Genomic DNA, 19,544 nt, shown 5'->3' with positions numbered 1-19,544 from the left:
CAGGTTTGGTCCCTGGGTTGGGAAGATCCCCTGCAGATGGGAATGGCAACCCACTCCAGTATTCTTGCCTGTAGAATTCCATGGACAGAGGAGCCTGGTGGGCTACAGTCCACAGGGTCACAAAGAGTCAGACACGAATGAAGTGACTTAGCTGGACACTCTTTTCAGTTCTTTAAATGTATCAGTTTATTCAATCTTTACGAGAATTCTACGTAGCAGATTCTGTTGTGTTGGCCAAGGAGTTCATTCGTTTTTTTCCATAGATGTTATGGAAAAACTGAAACAGAATTTTTGGTCAACTCAAGTATTATTTTCTTTATTTTGCAGATAAGGAAACCGAGGAACTTGAAGACCTAAGGATCAGTTACCTAAGATTTCATAGCTATTAGGGCTTTGTGCTCAGACCCTGCTCTTCTCATCATATACAAACCTGACTCTGCTTACCATGTGGACAGGCTGCTTATTTTATTGCTAAAGGGCAGACATGTGTACGAATCCTTTAAACAGTAACACCAGGCCTAATGGTAGAAACACCTGGTCTAAAGTCTAATTCTGGCAAAACACTAAACGGCTGAGTGTTCTTGGCCAAATTAGTTCACCGTCCCTAATTTATTTTCAAGATCTATGAAATGTTGATTTTCTCACTGTGACACTGGAGGGGCAAAATTAGCTCACAGAGCTATTAAGGGGTGATCAGAAAAACATAAAACAATCATACTGGTACTATGCCCAACATATTTAACATTTCAGATTTATTTCGAGTTATTCTTTTTATCCAACAAAAGAAAACCATGTTTAAATCCTATTTTCCACTGAGAAATGGAATATTCAGCACATTTTAAGTACACTGCAAATGTTTTTACAACTACACTCAAGTTTCTTCAAAGCGAATACCTTGAAATTTGTCAATCTGTGATGGAGGCATTATATGAAAATGAATAAAGAGCAAAGTTGCTATTTAACTTCTAAGCCAGAACTTTTGAAGAGGTAAAGCTTTTTAAGGCAGGCCAGAAAAAGCATTAAAACCTCCTATCCAGCCAAACAGAACTTTGGGAGGAAAACATCAAGTTAAAAGAAAAACATCAACAGCAAGTCAATAGAAGGAATGGTAGTAAAACCTCACTAAGCTTTGTTTAGAAGATAAAGTGAGATGAGGCCCTTTGGACTCAAGGAAAAGCATTATCTTCCTTGCTACATAAAAAAGAGCCTTGTGTAAAGCAGAGAATGCTTAGTGGATTGATGATGGTAGAAGACCGTCAACAGATTTCTGAGGCATCAAGAATGCTTTCCAGATCTTCAAAAGTACTGTTTGACGAATCTTTTTTTTTTTTCACTGAAAATCACAGACTGTAACACTGGGTAACAAAATATCAGCTGGGAAGTATTTAACATGCGTGGGTGCCTGTGGCATGGGTCGACAGTGCTTTTCCCCAAGTCAAAACAACGCATCACCTCCCCAGGGATACATCACTGACACACTTTCAACCTCCCTGGCAGATGACTCGTGAAAAGAAATGGACAAGGCAATTGGAAATTGACTTACAACAAAGGAGGCTTCAGGATGTGGTACGTCTTTGTTTAAGCTCATGTATGCCTCCTGCTCAGTCGTGTCTGACTGCTTGCCACCCTTTGAACTGTAGCTGGCCAGGCTCCTCTGTCTGCGGGAGTTTTCAGGCAAGAATACTGGAGTGGGTTGCCAATTCCTTCTCCAGGAGAATCTTGCTGACCCAGGGATCGAACCCGTGTCTCCTGTGTCTCCCGCATGGCAGGTGGATTCTTTACCCACTGAGCCATAACAGATTTGCTTGACTATTAAAAAAACCCAAACATATTTAGCTCTGTGGTTTTCCCTTAGAGGTCATTTGGAGATGAGCTGTTCTTGCTTAAAAAAAAAAGCTTTATTCAGATATGCCTTTTACTTATGACTTTAATGTTCTCAGCATCAGGATGTGTTGCAGCATTAGCTTCTGATAACACTGAAATCTACAGTCGATCAATTTCATCTATATGTTGACATGTCGTTTGGCGATAAAATAGGTATAGACAGCACTACCAAATGGCAGACTGGTGCCAGGGAAGAAGAATAAAAAAATCAAAATACAGTTTGATTCTGAAGCTCATGATATACATCTTTCATCTAAAAAAAATGTGTACAATTTGAGGAGGTGTTAGCAAGGAAATTGACCAGTCTTTAATACCGTTTATATTGACCTCTAAAAGTGTTCAGTCTATTGCTGACTTTTCTTAATCTCTATTACTTTTATTCTCAACCAAATCTTTACGTATTTTAAGATTTATCTTAGCCTGAAATCCTATCTGGACTTCGCTGCCAACGTTTTGTCTATTTTGCTCCATAAAATTGCCAAGTTCTTTTTCCCTTTTCTTTCCTCATCTCTTTTCCTTCCTTCTTTCCTTTTGTCTTAACATTCTGTGTAAAGACAATGAAAATGTGTGCATATTGCAAATTTGTTTTCGCTATCCATGTTAAATTAAATGCTCTAAGTAAGGTGAAAAGTTTAAAAAATAAGACTTAGTGATTTGCAATGAACAAATAAAGGGAATAATGTGGTCATATCCCATGGCCATAAAGTACACTTTTGGGTGATGGAAGGTATGCCAGGTCTCCAGGAAATGGAGCAGAAAAATCTTTCTTTTTAATATCTGACTGGTGTCACTATCTTTCATATTAATGATTAATGAAAATTATCAGATGAAGGTTGGTTGTTCTTTTTCTCCCCACCCTCCCCCATTTCTAGCACTGTAGTTATTTCTGTCTTCTCTTCCTTTTCAATACACACAATGAAATTAAGAATTGACCCAAACAGAGAATTCCCTGGTGGCCCAGTGGTTAGGATTTCATGCTTCCACTGGCAGGGGCCTGGATTGGAGCCCTGGTCAGTGAACCAAGATCCTGCAAACCAAGTAGAGCATGCACACACACACACACACACACACACACACACACACAGTGGCCCAAATATTCTTTGCCTAGGAGAAATAAATTAATATTCTTAATGAAACTCATTCAAAGAACCCTCATAACACTCATTTCTTTATCATCATTTCCCTGGTCTTGCAACTCTTCTTCGAGGTCTTTATTTGAATGTCTAACATTAAAAGAGACACTGATGCATCATGGGTTCAGTGATGGATAAACTAACTTGTTGCTTGTTGTTTAGTCCCTAAGTCATGTCTGACCCTTTCGTGACCCTGTGAACTGTAGCCTGCCAGGCTCCTCTGTCTATAGGATTTCCCAGGCAAGAGTATTGGAGTGGGTTGCCATTTCCTTCTCCAGGGAATCTTCCTGACCCAGGAATCAAACCTACATCTCTTGCATTGGCAGGAGGATTCTTTACCACTGAGTCAGTGACTCAGTAGTCAGTTGCTCAGCCTATAACCGTCTAGGCTCCTCTGTCCATGGGATTCTCCAGGCAAGAATATTGGAGTGGATTGCATTCCCTTCTCTAGCAGACCTTCCCGACTCAGGGATTGAACCCAGGTCTCCTGCATCACAGGCAGATTCTTTACCCTCTAAGCTAAAGGGAAATCACTAGGGAAGCCCTTAAACTAACTTGGGCAATGACAAAGGCACAGTCATTACTGTGCCAAAGTAATTCAAAGTAATTCATGAGATCTGTTTGTGAAACTGTGAGAAGCATTAGTACACTGTTTAGCAGATGTTATGCCAGGGAAATTTTGATTAAAAATTCTCTGTATTTGAGGATGAAAATTAGCTTTATAAACAGGTCACTGTGGACTTAAAATTCATGTCTTACTTGCAGACTCTGTTAAAGAACATATTTACTTTGAAAAATCAAGAGGCTACCATAGAGGGCTTTGAATTTCATATGACCTTAAAAACCAAATGTTAAGATCGTATTACGACCTCTATTGTCTATACTTACAAAGGGTTAAGAGAATGGCTTTTTAATACCACTTTTTCTCCAAAGTTGTGTGTTCAGTAAGAGGCTGCAAATTAGTTCTTTAAATATGAATTTTTCAAAGATGTCTATAGCTTTTCCTTAGCAGCCTGTGTCTTGGGTGTGCTTGAGTTGTATCTGCTTTGGCAGTGGCCCTTTCTCATCACCTGGCACTGGGGACTCAGTGATCCAGAGGACACGGCTATTATTTTTGGCTTCAAGATTATTAAGCATTTGAGAAAGGAAATTTAATAACTTGCTTTTGCTAAGCAATTTCTCTGCCAGTGCTTACCTTTATTTTTGAGGATCATACTCCTAAGCCAATTTGCCTAGAGCTAGGTTGTATAAACACTGCAGAAAGTTACAAGTATCTTGGCCAGGCTGGGGTTGTGGGTCCCCCAATAAGACATGACTTCTTCCTTTCTGAATCAGAAATTTGCAGGCCCAGTTATTTTAGAGTGTGCAAACTGAATTGTCAGTCATAACCTAATTGCTGTGCATTTCTTGTTGGAACTACATCAGAAAGCACTCAATATTAATAAATTTAAATTTGGCAGTGGTAGAGTGCTACACATGTCTAGCTACTTATGGCTAATAATTTTAAAAACAAATGATACAAATTAAATTGTTCCCTAAGAACTCATTTCTCCAGCATTGCTGGAGGTGGGAAGGAGACAGGTAAGCAATTATATAAATGGATTTTCTAGGTACTCTGCATGTGTGTGTGCTAAGTCGCTTAGTTGTGTTTGACTCTTTGTGACCCCATGGACTGTAGCCCACAAGGCTCCTCTGTCCATGGAATTCTACAGGCAAGAATACTGGAGTGGGTTGCCATTTCCTCCTCCAGGGGATCTTCCCAACCCAGGAATCGAACCCGGGTCTCCTGCATTTCAGGCAGATTCTTTACCGACTGAGCTATGAGGGAAGCCCTAAATTGTTAGTGGCCTAGAAAATCAGAACAGAAAAACAGAAACATTTCATTCCTACTGCATGTGAACGAATGGGCTCTGCATGCAAATAGTAGATGGAAAAGGAAGGTTTGATGATATGGTTTCATGACATCAGCTTAGTCTTCTATCAAAGATGTGTGTTTGTTTGCTTTTGTTTATCTTTCCACTGCCTTGGGCTTTGACAGTCCCCTTGATTCTCTCCTAAGCTCTGAAGTTGAAATGTCAGAACGGCCACCATCTCAAAATCCCGCTGACTAATTCTTGTCACCACACTCTCAGTTGAACTGACCTAAGTCAGTTTTTGGTTGCACTCTAAAAGTTATTAAGGTTTAAAGTGACGCTTAAATGACAGTGCTACATAGAGTACTGTAGCTTCGATTCTGTATCTGTTTTTCAATGAATGCTTCCCTGGTGGCTCAGCGGTAAAGAATCCGCATGTGACACAGGAGACTCGGGTTTGACCCCTGGATCGGGAAGATCCCCTGGAGAAGGGAATTGCTATCCATTTCAGTATTGTCGCTGGGATAATCCCATGGACAGAGGAATCTGGTGGGCTACAGTCCACGGGGTTGCAAAGAGTCGGACATGACTGAGCATGCATAGGTTAGGTTTGAAATGAATATAATTGATCTGGCCGCTGTGTCACAGCTACAGTGTCTTTCTTAGACCCTCATCATAAAATCAGTTTTCTTTTGGTGGGCAGAGGGGGTTGAAGGGTTAGCTAAAACACAAAACTGCTTACTCAACATTCAAAGGTGAAAGAGTCTAGGTTTTGATGAAATGAATGAATGAATGACTATATTACGAGAATTTCCTCTCCAACAAATATTGGCAATGAAATTTATTTATTTACTTAACATATAGATAGGAAAGTTAGATAAGATTTTCTCGGTGCAAATGAATGAGATCTAATTCTAGTAAAAGTACAGTGTGGTGGTTATCTACCAGAATATCCTTTGGAGCAGATGCAGAAAGACGTATAAAATGTGTTGTAAAAATTTTAAAAATCTGAGTGTAGACTCTTTTAAATACAGAAATGAGATTTAGAAAGTGAAAACAATACTGGAAGCATCTTTACTGCATGGAAAGTAAAATCATGAATTCCACAAACATGAAATAAATGAATCATTCCAGAAATATGGCAATAAAGAACAAGATTTTGCACAGCATTGTAATTAGCTGACCTAATACTTATACAGGAAAAAAAAAAAAAGTTGGTCCCATTTTAGCCATAAGTATTTGCTGCCTTAGCAACTAAATCTGTTCATTTAGTGATTCAAAGTTTAGCTCAACCTTTTGGAATGTGTAATGTGGGATTCTAAAATAAAATTTTAATGTTATTCCATATTCACACAAGCTGGAAAAAAAAAAACAGTAAAAGTAACAATAAGAGTAGAAACTAAGATTCCACCTAAGAAGAAATGTTATTAGATATGGACTTGATCAATGTAGGTAGGCAGATAATTAGGTAAGCATTCATCTCAGGACTCTCTGCTTTTACTTAGCATTTTAAACTGAGCTAACTAAACAGAAAATTACCACTTTATTATTAGTCTAGGATAAACCTAACACATCGATTCTTGAAATTGTTTCTAAATCTTTGAGATATTAGGCCATCTTTTCAACTAACAAAGAACATTTATTTTGTGTTAAGAGATATTTTAAAGCAAGCTGGGTAGGTACTGTTTTCAGGAACAGGAAATTTAAATAGTCGAAAGGAGCTAAAGCATTATCAATTCACTATTAACATAGCAAAAATGAGTTTGTGAACATTTTGGCGACAAGACAACAAAAGGCTATATAGTAGAATTTCCTTTTGTCTGAAAAGAACTGAATTTACTAATTGTCTTGTAATTATGTAGCCAAAGCTCAAGATGGCAAACTCACTAAGAAATTACAAAAATATCAAGTTATAATTGCTGTGGAACTAGGGGGAAACAGTTACTCCAGATTCTCTTTATCCAGCTTTGAATCATATCCTGAGATAAATTTGTGAACAATTATCATGATCAAGAACTTCTTAAAAAAAAAAAAAAAAAAAAGAACTTCTGTCCCATGTACTTCAACCATCAGTTTTAGAAAGAAAAAGGAATGGGAATGTGTCCATTCAGGTGGCACAGAGGGTAAAGAATCTGCCTGCAACTCAGGAGATGCAGGAGAGGTGGGTTCAGACCCTGGGTTGTGAAGATCCCCTGGAGAAGGAAATAGCAACCTACTCCAATATTCTTGCCTGGAGAACCCCATGGACAGAGAAGCCTGGTGGGTTACAGTCCAAAGGGTCGCAAAAATGTCCATAGGAACAGACTGAAGTGACTGAGCACGCACACATGTAATATAAGAAACTTGAACTCTGTGGTCTCTGAAAATCTCCTTCAAATTTATCTCATCTATTCGCCTGTTTCCAGTATTTTAAGGTAACAGGGATGCTAGGAAATTAGCAATAGCTTGTTTCAAAGATTACTTCAGGGCCAGAATTTATTACTTCTAAAAACTGTGACTTCCTTGGTATTTTGATAGAATTTACAGCACTAATCCTAGATTTAATAGACCTTAATAAAGTATGCTGTGCTCTTGAACTCCATTTAGAGGATAAAGCCAAACATTTTCTTTTGAAGTTCTTAAACTGTTTTCTCACAGTTCAGATTGATTTTCTATTTCTGTTTCTGAAGCTTTTACTCCACTTTCAGGAAAACGGGCTGCCAGGGTGAAGCCAAGTCTTGTAGTGAATCTATAGAGCTTCCTTTCTTGGTTTTATGCTGCCAGAAAGAGAATCTGACAGAACTGTCACTTACATTCTAACCATACCTTTATAATAAGCATGTAACAAATAATTCTGAGAGTCCTATTAATAACAGGGAAATGAGATATATGCCAACATTCTCACAGGAGGCTGGTGTGGTGAAAGAGGGAATAAAAGCCAGGCTTTCAGGGCACTAGCGAGGCCTTCTGTGTGGTCTCCCACATTGCTTCTCTTTGAACTTGGCAATTCAAAAGCAAAAATTACCATGGCTATAATGCCACCAAGGATGTTGGCATTCCATACCAGTAGACAGACCCCCTTGTTCCTTTTCCTGACACTGTCTCGGCAACCATTGTCTTGGAGGGCAAGGTGAACACCAGGAGGATACAATGAGGTGTTGTTTCTGAGCCTGTGGAACTGTACCTACCGTGGCCATCATCCAGAAATTCTGTGATGGTGGCTGAGGTGCATTTGGACCAGGGCTTGGATGCGTCAATGCTGGTTAGGATGGAAGACATTAAGCGCTTATCTTCTGTGGAGCCGAAATTTTCTTCACAGAATTTGGAATCGTCATGGGAGAGGCCAAGCAGATGTCCTAAAAGACAGGATAGATGAAATGCAAATAATGAGTGATATTTGCACATCTACTTTTCTGTGGCAATTAAACTAGCACTTGACTCTTCTCTTCCCAATTGTACATGAGTTCATTTTAACTGCTTTTTCACACAGAGACTGGACTCCCCCTAGGGAAACTAAAGCTGCATGTCATCAGAGCGGTCACTTTTGGTGAATATTCTGGGGAAAACTGAAAAATTACACAAGACGAGATGTTCCCATAATCCATCTGGATCACACATGCTCAAGAATATGTAGAAACAGACCTTATTTAGAATCTAGAATTTGCAAGGCAACTGTGGGATTATGTCATAGTCCTCACAACATATTATTTTGAATGCTTGTTAATTTTCCATCTTCTGTGCTCAACTATAAGCCCCATGAGATGAGAGAGCATTCCCTACCCCCCCATCCCCTACCCCCCTTCCCCCCCCTGCCACCACTCTCCACCAGCCACTGCTGGAAAATCTATATTTAACTCAATGTTCTGCAAGTTACAAACACTTAATACATGGTATTTGAAGGTCAGGGACTTCCATTTTCTTAGCCACATAAATAGGTAGCCAAATAAGAGATGACTAGAAGAGAAAAGAAAGAAGTGAACTTAGTAACTTCCTGGTTTCATGCAAATGTTAGCTTGCTTCACTCTTTCATTTCTTTTAGTTATTCAGTGAGTTGTGAATGTTCACTAGTTCTGCAAGTAAATGGTATATCTTGAGGATATACCCATTTGCATTTCAGAAATGTCTAAAGCACCAATATGACTCTCACCAAGTGTTAGCCCTTGGAGAGAAAAACAAATGCTAAGAAGGGAAGTGATTGTCTAAAACCACTCAGGTGGTGTTTGTGCTTAAGTTTACCAAACACACTCTCTGTGACCCCATACTGGTGCTCCCGTTCTACCATCCTAGGTATTATTCCACAGAGTACATAAGCCCATTCTTACAATGTGCCTAAATTTTTTTATTACATAGGATTAATTTTTCACATAGTCTAAACGTATAATACATTCTACAATACATTTAAAATACTGTGGGTTTTTTTAGTTTTTTTTTTTAATTGGGGGATAATTGCTTTACAATGATCTGTTGGTTTCTGCCATACAGCAATGTGAATCAGCTATAAGTACACATATATCCACTCCCTCTTGAGCCTCCCTCCCACCCTCCTATCTCACTCCTCTAGGTCATCACAGAGCACCAGCCTGAGCTCCCTGTAGTTATACAACAACTTCCCACTAGCTATCTAGTTTACATGGTGGTGCATATACTTCAGTGGTAAAATTCAGATTGCAGAGATTCTAAATAGTAAACAAGACATTCTAGTAGTGTTTTTTGCAAAGCTTTTTAAAACCCTACACAAACCACCAAAAAAAAAAAAAGAAAAGAAAAGAAAAAAAGTGGAAAATACCATAGAAAAGTGATTACTGCATTCTCCTTGGGTTCCTGAATACCAAAGGCAGGAACTTTGGCCATTCTGCCAAGAAAAAGTCCAGTGTGCAGCAGTAAAACCCAACAGAGATGAAATTTTTCACGCCAAATTCCAACTACTTGGGGCCAACTTGTTAAATCACTAACACCTCATAATAAAATTGTCCACTGAGCAGCTGGTTGCTGTTGTGGTTGAAATTAAGTGGCCAGGGCTCAGTGACCTTCTAAGCTTTGCATTTTGATGCTATTTATACAGTTATTTACTTCAATAGCATTTACTCAGCTAGTTAGTTCTCTGCGGGAAACCCTCTTACCACCACTCACGTTCTATTTGGTCAGCAGCATAAACTCACAGCGTAGTTCATAAAATATCTTCCAAATAATATGCAAAAGAAGACTGGCAGGAGCTCGTCCAAGTTTTGGGTGGTATGTTGAGTTTCACCGCACTCCAGAAAAATAGTACCTTTCATTCACATCCTATTCAAAACTGCTAAAAGTCACTTAGTACATCAAATACTTGTTGAGAATGTAGAAAAGTTTATCAGTGAACACTGTGGGATTAGTGTGGAGGTTTCACACTTGAGTTTTTCCCCCCGGCATAGTAGAGAAAGTGGCCCAAGGGAACCTCTGTATTATGAATCTAGGTTTTATACTTCAAAAAGTGTGATTTTTCACTCTATTTCATAAGACATTTATATTTATTTAATGGAGAAATGGTGGCTTAGACAGTAAAGAATTTGCCTGCAGTGCAGGAGACCCGGATTGGATCCCTGGGTTGGGAAGATCCCTCGGAGAAGGGAATGGCTACCTCACTCCTGTATTTTTGCTTGGAAGTTCCATGAACAGACGAGCCTGGTGGACTACAGTCCATTAGGTCACAAAGAGTTAGACACGACTAAGTGACTAGCACTTTCAATGGAATAATTGTCTTTTCCTCCAAATACTATTCATATGCATGTGTATTATTGCCTCAAGAGATACTCACTTCATCTGGATGCTATACTTTAGATATTTCATTTAAATACAAGCCACATGGTAGACACCTAATTCACTTTGAGGGGCCGAGGAAACTACCTCTATTTTTTTCTTTTATACATAATGGTGATGCCTATGTGCTAAATATCAATTATGAAAGCAAAGCAATTTATTTTAAGAAGCTCTGGTCTTTTTAAATGAATCTTTTGCCAGACTCTTTGGCCTCTGAATTGCTAATTTATCCATGTGATAACTTGTTGCTGAAGACACAGGTATACGGTCATTAGAAAAGACAGCTACTCTGGACATGAACAAATCGGAGGTCCACTTTGGCAAGAGCTGAATGGAGAAGTGAATTTTATAAGATCTCCCAGAGTCAGTCAGAAAGGGACTGCTCACGGGTCAACTGAGAGAGACAGATTCCTTGGAGCGAGGATGAATGTTCTGTTCTCCGTGAAGAAAGCCTGTCAGCTGGCTGGGAGAGGAATGCTCTCCCCAGGACAAGGAGAATCACGGGCGATGTGAAGACCGTTTCAGCATCCAGAGAAACAGGCAGCCAGTGCCACAGGAGCTGGATCCAGAGCACAGTGAGAGAGACCCATGTGACTTCCCTTCAGAAGCTGGAGAGGGATTCAAATGGAAGAACAATGTGCGGGATGTCTGGACAGTCTTCAGGAGAGACGTGACAGGCATACTAAAGTCTGCGGACAGCCAAAGAAATGGCATTCTCAAATGTGATTCCCCTCATCATTAAGCTAGGACACCTAACGTCAGCCTAAAATCACCCTGTGTCTTTGAGCCCTAGAGTGCCAAGATACAAATAAAAGCATAAGTTATTTTCAAGGGACACTCACATTAGAAACCACATGCTTATTAACAGAGAAAAGCCTGGAACCTAGGAAATTTCAAATGTTCTGTCGCAACTGACAACAACACATTTTAAGTAGATGTTATGAAGGGCTTGACCAGAATTTATCATGATGTCACCGATGGCCTTTTCCAGTGAGAATCTGTTCCTAAATCATCCAATGAGATGTGCAAAATGACAGGCATGGATTAGAGATTAATCACTTCTCCCACAAGCAGCCTTGAGCAGGATTAGTAAAGCTGAGATTTAAACACATGTGCCCCAGAGGATAAAACAGTGTCAGAGAAAATGTTGACATCTCCTAAAATAATGTACTGTTTTCATCAAAAGGATTTTTTATGATGAGTTTTTTGAGCAATGCAAACCAGAGTTAGTTGAAGGGTGGGCTTCCAGGTGGAGCTGGTGGTAAAGAACCTGCTTGTCAATGCAGGAAATAGAAGTTCAATCCCTGCATCAGGAAGGTCCTCTGGAATAGGAAACGGCAACCCACTCCAGTAATCTTGCTTGGGAAAATCCATGGATGGAGGAGCCTGGCAGGCTACAGTCCATAGAGTCTCACAGAGTTGGACACGACTGAAGTGACTTAGCACAAGATCGAGGAGGAGTCCGGGAGATAGGATCCAGAAAGTCACAGAGAAAGGCAGTTCTTTCCCTTAGAAAGACACAGATACTTCTTTCTCTAGGCCAAGTATGGGAAAAGAGTGAATTCAAGATTCAAGGCAGTTTTGAAAGGTAAGGGAAGAGATTTGAGGAAGTTCTACCAAGCTCCTTTACTAAAACAGGATGTGAAAAATCCTAGTGAGGGGGCAAGGCTGATATGGATTAAGGACCACAATTCAAGATCCAGGTTTAAAGGAGAGGTTCCAAAGTCTTGCTTCAGGGTTAGCATTTGTATATGGAACCATTTGTAATCAGTAGACGTGCAAAAGATTGAAGAGCGGTTTGTTTGCCTTAACTAAGTTAAGCACCCTATTTACAATGCTATCTTTCTTTGTGAATCTTTAATTCTTGAGTGATGTAATTGGGAGCCACTTCTCACGTAAAATCCCAACACAGTTACAGACCAAACACTGTTAGGCAGTGGGTGAGTTTGTTAATGGCATTCATACACTAAATTTCTTAAAAAAGTATTACAGAAGTCAGAGTGAAATTTACAGTGATGTGGGGGTCCAATTCATTATTTTCCCAAGTGATGCAGCCCTTACAACTGTATCTTGATGTTTGAAATCATTAGTAAAAATCCAGGTGTAATTATAAGGGCTTCTGTAGAAAATACCCATCTATTCTTAACAGATATTAAACCATGTCATAAACGTGACAGTCCTGCTAATGAGTGCCCATCATACAAAGTAACCTCAGGGAAGAGTTTATTTGAATTATGTGGAGGAAATGAGTTTCGGGTAAATTATGTCAAAGCAAAGTCTGTAGGGTAAGAGTCTGAGGTATAAGTGTTAGTTCAGAAACAGCAAACTATTAGTCACCTGGTAATTTTTTTGGACAACAATCATTTTTTAAAATTGGTACATAGGCAGAATTTCATTAAATCAATTTCATCTTGGATATTCACAATATAGATTTTAAATAGCATCTTGCCTCCTTAAATTCACGCATGAATTTGGTGTCAGAAAATCCAAAATAAGGGACACCCTGGTGAAGACACATTACAGGAAAATGCTGGTTTAGCTTCTTATTCAACTCAGGTATTACTGTACAACCAGGGCTGATTTATAATATTAACCTCAGGAAGGAAATCGGGTTGTTTTTCTAAACTTTGGTCTGTAAATTAAACAGAACTTCAAGCTCTTGTGTCCTGACCCCAAACCGGCCAATAGGCAAGGGGCCATAGCATCACATCCTAAAAAAATGTCAGAAAAAGCTCTGTCATGTATTTACTTAAGAAAGCCTTGCTCATGAAGCATCTGTTTCTTAATGAGGTCATGTTTTTATTTTTACCTAATTTTCCAGCTGGGATTATTAAGGTTCAGGAAGGTCTTGCCAGGGGTTGGGAAGGGAGTCAAAAACTCACAGGGGATCAGGACCTAGAATCCTTGGTGAAGGAAACCAGGAGCCCCAATAATTGGATCCTACACATCTATTCAAATGCAAATCCTTAAGAGAAGAGACAAAACTCTTAAACTCCCATTTAAAAACATTTGTGTTAGTTACCCAGACCTGTCTGACTCTTTGTGATCCCACGGATTGTAGCCTGCCAAGGTCCTTTGTCCATGGAATTCTCCAGGCAAGAATATTGGACTGGGTAGACATTCCCTTCTCCAGGGGGTCTTCCTGACTCAGGGATTGAACCTGGGTCTCCGGCATTGGCAGGCAGATTCTTTACCATCTAAGCCACTAGGGAAGCCCTAAACACAAATGCTAAATGTTGTATCAGTGATGTAATTTAGAAGGAAGGAAACAAATTTTTTTCACCTTATAAATAGCTGTGTCAATATCCTTCTGATTCAAATTCAAGACTATCTTTCAAAAGGGACCCTAACAAGCCATTCTAGCATAGCGTCCAAATTTTGGGCTCTGGAGCCAGATAAACTGGATTTAACTTTTCCCCAAGCAGTATACCTAGTTGTTGACCTTAGATCAGTTTAGAGACTTCTCTGTGTGTCAGCATCCTCCTTTCTTGGGTGACTCATTAATAGTACTCACCTCATGGGATTTTGTGAGGCTTAGAGGATATAAAAGTTGCAAAGTGCTTAGAAAATGTGCCTGAGAAATATAAAGGCCCAGTGATTGTTACTGAACTTTATTGTTCTCACTGATATCTTGGGTTTGTTATAATTTTAACTTACAAGTAGTTTAATCTTATGTAGTTTTTGATAAATTCTGATTACCAGATGCTAGATTACTAGTGTCTGATTAGTAGACACTAGATTATTAATGTCTGATAATCAGACACTCAATTTGGGAGACAAGGGGAAATTTTCTAATCCTAAGAAGGAAAAAAAAAATTTACACATTGTGTGTGATATATTTATTTTATATTACCTTCAACTTGTTGGCTTTCCATACCCATGGCAGACAACCCACAGGCTTTCCCTAGAGAAATATGAATTGGGATTTGATTTCAAAACAAACCAACTGATACTAAAACTACATCTTTCAATGCTGCCTCTGGACACGGAGCATAGACCTATTCCCACCTTTCATCTAGGGGCCAAGAAAGACACAGTATGGCACTGCTCCAAACCGGACAGAAAAAAAAAAAGCTCAGTTCATGTTGATTAAAGCTATGGGTTTTGAGGGTAAATACCAAGTTTAATCCTGGCTTCCTTTCACCTCACATCTCACAGCCGGTCCTGACATCTGACTCTGTGTACTTGGCTTTGGTCTATGGTGTTTCCAGGGCCTCTGCAGCCTTTCAAAACATGGCCTCGTTTAATCTAATCGATGGCGGGGGCAGAGTCACACGCAGATCAGCAGAACCAGAGCACTCGCTCAGACCTCAGCAAAACACAGGCAGCCATACTGTTGTGTTTCCACCGCTTCCTAAGTTTCCAGCTGACTTTCTGGCCCTGACTCTTTTTGGGCCTGATTTTAGCTTAGGAAGCATTTTTGGAGTCTTTCATGATGGAGAGATTCACTTAGCACATTTTATAATTAACCACTCTAAGGCAGAGCTTCAGCCTGTTTGCAAACTACGGATTTCATGAGTCTAAATAAAATCAGATGGCTCCCCTAGCACATTAGAGGCTGGCCCAACATCAATAAAATTATTATGTTGGAGAACCATGTGTGCAGCAGGTGAAATCACTATTACAAGCCCATAATAAAAGTTTGACAAGTTAAAAACATAAACTCTAAATGTAAACTTACATTCACTTGAAACTTGCTACAGCTCACATTTGGACTGTAAAACACTATAGTCACATTCTTACCTCCACCCATAGTCCAGGGATGGGAACCATGCTCTTAATAGTTTAAAAAACTTTCTCAAAGATCCTAACACTTTACTCGATGTTGACCTTGCTATAAGATGGCAAGAAGGCAGGCAGTAAGGCAATTCTTTACTGCCTAGACAGTGTCTAGATGCATCAAAATCTATTTTCCAGGAAGCTGTATTGACACCAGTGGACTGTGTCTCCAAAATCTAGCTTTCTGTTAGGAAGGAACTGGAAAGCAAGAAAAGAGAAGTCTTCCCATTCACACGTGGCACAAGAAGCCTCACTTCTCAAAACTGTTCATTTAAGTCACTTCATTACGACTTTAACATCATGGACAGAAAAAGTACAAGATAAAGACTTAAGGCTTGCCTCTGTCTTACATGATAATTTTCAATGTAGGGACATGTTTCAATGGACTGAGTGAAAGAGCAAGTAAAAGTGAGTAAAAGAACAACAACAACAAAACCTTTGGGGGACTTTGCTGATTACCCAGTGGTTAAAGAATCCACATTACAATGCAAGGGATGTGGGTTGGATCCCTGGTCTGGGAAACTGTGATCCCACATGTCTGCAGAGCTACTGAGCCTGCACACTTCATAGCCTGTGGACCCTGATGAAAGATCCTGCACCAAGAAACTAAGACCCAAGTAAATAAATTATTAAAAAAGAACAAAAAATTTTATGTTCAACTCTCAAGACTGTGTTTTAAACCCTTATTGTATAGAAAGAGGAAGTGACTAGAGAATACCATGAGAAGCTAAACCAGTTAATAAAAGTGAACTTACATGCAGAGTATATCATGCTAAATGCCAGGCTGGATGAAGCACAAGCTGGAATCAAGATTGCTGGGAGAAACATCAATAACCTCAGGTATGCAGATGACACCACTCTTATAGCAGAAAGTAAAGAGGAACTAAAAAGCCTCTTGATGAAAGAGGAGAGTGAAAAAGCTGGCTTAAAACTCAACATGCAAAAAACTAAGATAGTGGCATCCAGTCCCATCACTTCATGGCAAATAGATGGGAAAACAGTGGAAACTGTGACAGACTATTTTCTTGGGCTCCAAAATCATTGCAGATGGTGACTGAAGTCATGAAATTAAATGACACTTGCTCCTTGGAAGAAAAACTATGACCAACCTAGAGAGCATATTAAAAACCAGAGACATTACTTTGCCAACAAAGGTCCATCTAGTCAAAGCTATGGTTTTTCCAGTAGTCATGTGGGGATGTGAGAGTTGGACCACAAAGAAAGCTGAGTGCTGACGAATTGATGCTTTTGAACTGTGGTGCTGGAGAAGACTCTTGCGAGTCCCTTGGCCTGCAAGGAGATCAAGCCAGTGAATTCTAAAGGAAATTGGTCCTGATTATTCACTGGAAGGACTGATGCTGAAGCTAAAGCTCCAATACTTTGGCCACCTGATGTAAAGAACTAACTGATTCATTGGAAAAGACTCTGATGCTGGGCAAGATTGACGGGAGGAGGAGAAGGGGATGACAGAAGATGAGATGGTTGTATGGCATCACTGACTTGATAAACATCAATTTGAGCAAGCTCTGGAAGTTGGTGATGGACAGGGAGGCCTGGCATGCTGCAGTCTATGGGGTCACAAAGAAGTGGACACAACTGAGCGACTGAACTGAACTGATTCTTAATTATACCTTTCATTGCTGATAGATGAAATAAAGTAGAAAAATCATGGGAACATCCTGGAAATTTTCTCCACAGCTTATGTATTGTGCACAGAAACATATTTACCATACAGACGAAGCAAATTGTTCATTTTGGAATAGACTCAAGCAAATTCAAAACACTCTGGCAAAACTGAGGTTTCACAGCGGCACTTTATCACCATATGTAGCCTGGATATAACCTCCAGATCTGGAAAGTAGTAAATGTCTAGTAAAAAGGGAGGAAATTACATAGAAGAACAGAGTAGAATTAGAATCCAGAGCATAGTAAACTCAGGCTGATGGCTAAAAACAACAACCTAAAAATAAAGCGCTGGAAACAGAACAGGGAACTCCATGACCCAAGAGCACACTGGCTGCAAAGGCAAAGCTCTGTAATTGTATACAGATGATTAGGAAACATTTTGTAAGGTTATCTTTGCTACAATTTTTAAGGCTCATACTTTATAACACGTGTTCGCAATATTTAGGTGAAAAGTGAAATTAAAGAATAATAAAGCAATTAGAAAACAAAATGAATGAAAGCCAGATTCCTTATGAAAGGGAAATTAAACCCATATTCCCCTATCCCCAGACCTTACATTTCTCAGATTAGGCCATATGTGACACATAAAGAGAAATGAAGTAGGCACTGTTTTATTGGAGAATAAATTACAGAGAATTCTAAAGAAGTACATAGAAATGGTCCAATCAAGAAATTAAAAGGAACATGGAGTGTAGTCAGACAGCAAAGATTTAGGTGTGATTTTTTGGCAGAGAAACCCACATTTCTCCCACATTATTCTCTTGTAGAACCATGTCCCCTTAAGGAAAGAAATGTTCTTATTGTACGTAAGCAGTTTTAATAAAACACCTGTTCTCATTAGCATCTGGCTTCCTACCTCTCTGCTGTATCTGCCCGTGTAATCCCTTGGTGTAGGAACTCAGGAAGGCTGAGAAAAGTGGTGCTAGAAGGTTCTTCATTCCAATTCAGTTGCTTTGAGGGTCCATGAAACTTCAAAGAAGCTGCATTTACTGCCACTGTGGTTCTCTTACAAAGAAACCTCCCAGATGCTGTCAATGTGTGAAAATAGATCACTAGTTGGACCATAAAGAAGGCTGAGCGCCAAAGAATTGATGCTTTCGAACTGCGGTGCTGGAGAAGAATTTTGAGAGGCCCTTGGACAGCAAGGAGATCTAACCAGTCAATCTGAAAGGAAATCAACCCTGAATATTCATTGGAAGGACTGACGCTGAAGCTGAAATTCCAATACTTCGACCACCTGATGCAAAGAGCTGACTCATTGGAAAAGATCCCAATGCTGGGAAAGATTGAAGGCAAGAGGAGAAGGGGGTGATAGAGGACGAGATGGCTGGATGGCAACATTGCCTCAGTGGACATGAGTTTGTGCAAACTCTGGAAGATACTGAAGGACATGGAAGCCTGGCGTGCTGCAGTTCATGGGGTCCAAAGAGTTGGACACAACTTAGCAACTGAACAACAACAAGAGGATTGAAGGAAGAAAGCCCATCCTTCGTGGAATCTGAACTCTCTTTTTTAGAAGGTCAGTATTAGGGCTTATGGTGGTTGATGCCACAATTCCACTTTGTTGCTTATCCCTCATCATTCCTTAACCAGCATCTGCCTGCCAGGGCTTAGAACTTTCCTTATGGAACTTCTCCAATTCCGAATAATGGTGATTAAATACAGGTGTACTTTTAAAATCATCTCTGGGTAACTACAATGCTTCTGAGCATTTGAATTAATTCTTCTTAGCTTTGCTGAAAAATCAGAATATTGCCTTGAGTGGCTCTTGTGTTTCTCCCACTTCCTCGCTTGTGCACATAAATATATATGTAATAAATATTGATGAAAGACTGATGTTAGGCTGTATTTTTATCAATCAGTTTAATAGGCAAGAGTGAGACATAGGTGAAGGCACAATCCCAGTCCTGAAGTTCAAATGGCAGCTGTGTTTTAAAAATATTTGCAGCCATATGAGGTCTTCCAGCGACTTAGCAGCAGCAACAGCAGTGCAGTCACCAGAGAGCCGTCTCATTCATTATTGGTCTACCTTCTAGAGAAAAAACGGGGACTCGTTGTCTGAATCTCTTGTCTGAGATAAAACTGAGAACATGGAGATGGAGCTGGGAGTCCATCTCGAAGCTAAAGAGGCTCAATTAACAAAGTGTTAAATCGGATTGTGATCAGTGATGCTATTGGACAGTTATTTACATTAAGATATTATTATTATTATTATTATTTTTGCTTAGGTGGTAAGAAGAGTATCAGTTAAGAAAATTAAGATCATGATTAATACATATTAATTGGAATTTAACTACTGATTTTTATTTTACTGCTCTAATAAATGGACTTATGAGATTGCACTTTTGATGTGAAATTAAGTCCCCAAAGAAAACATAGTGGCCAAAAATCAGCACATTGTGAAATGTTCTTTGCCTACTAAAGTGCAAGAAAAGTT

The 19,544-nt window shown here is 39.5% G+C and overlaps 1 protein-coding gene across 1 annotated transcript in view; it reads right to left on the bottom strand.

The window, feature by feature from the left end:
- The window catches only part of ADAMTS5 (ADAM metallopeptidase with thrombospondin type 1 motif 5), a 52,509-nt gene that overhangs the window by 15,840 nt on the left and 17,125 nt on the right, over positions 1-19,544 (bottom strand). The window contains exon 3 of the mRNA XM_069549541.1: positions 8,038-8,205. Coding sequence (XP_069405642.1) covers positions 8,038-8,205 — 168 coding nt within the window. The remainder of the gene's footprint in view (positions 1-8,037; positions 8,206-19,544) is intronic.

The sequence above is a fragment of the Ovis canadensis genome, chromosome 1, assembly GCF_042477335.2.
Source record: "Ovis canadensis isolate MfBH-ARS-UI-01 breed Bighorn chromosome 1, ARS-UI_OviCan_v2, whole genome shotgun sequence".
Classification (NCBI taxonomy): Eukaryota; Metazoa; Chordata; class Mammalia; order Artiodactyla; family Bovidae; genus Ovis; species Ovis canadensis.
Note: the sequence above shows the minus strand (reverse complement) of the source record. Positions and strands in the feature narration are given on the sequence as shown.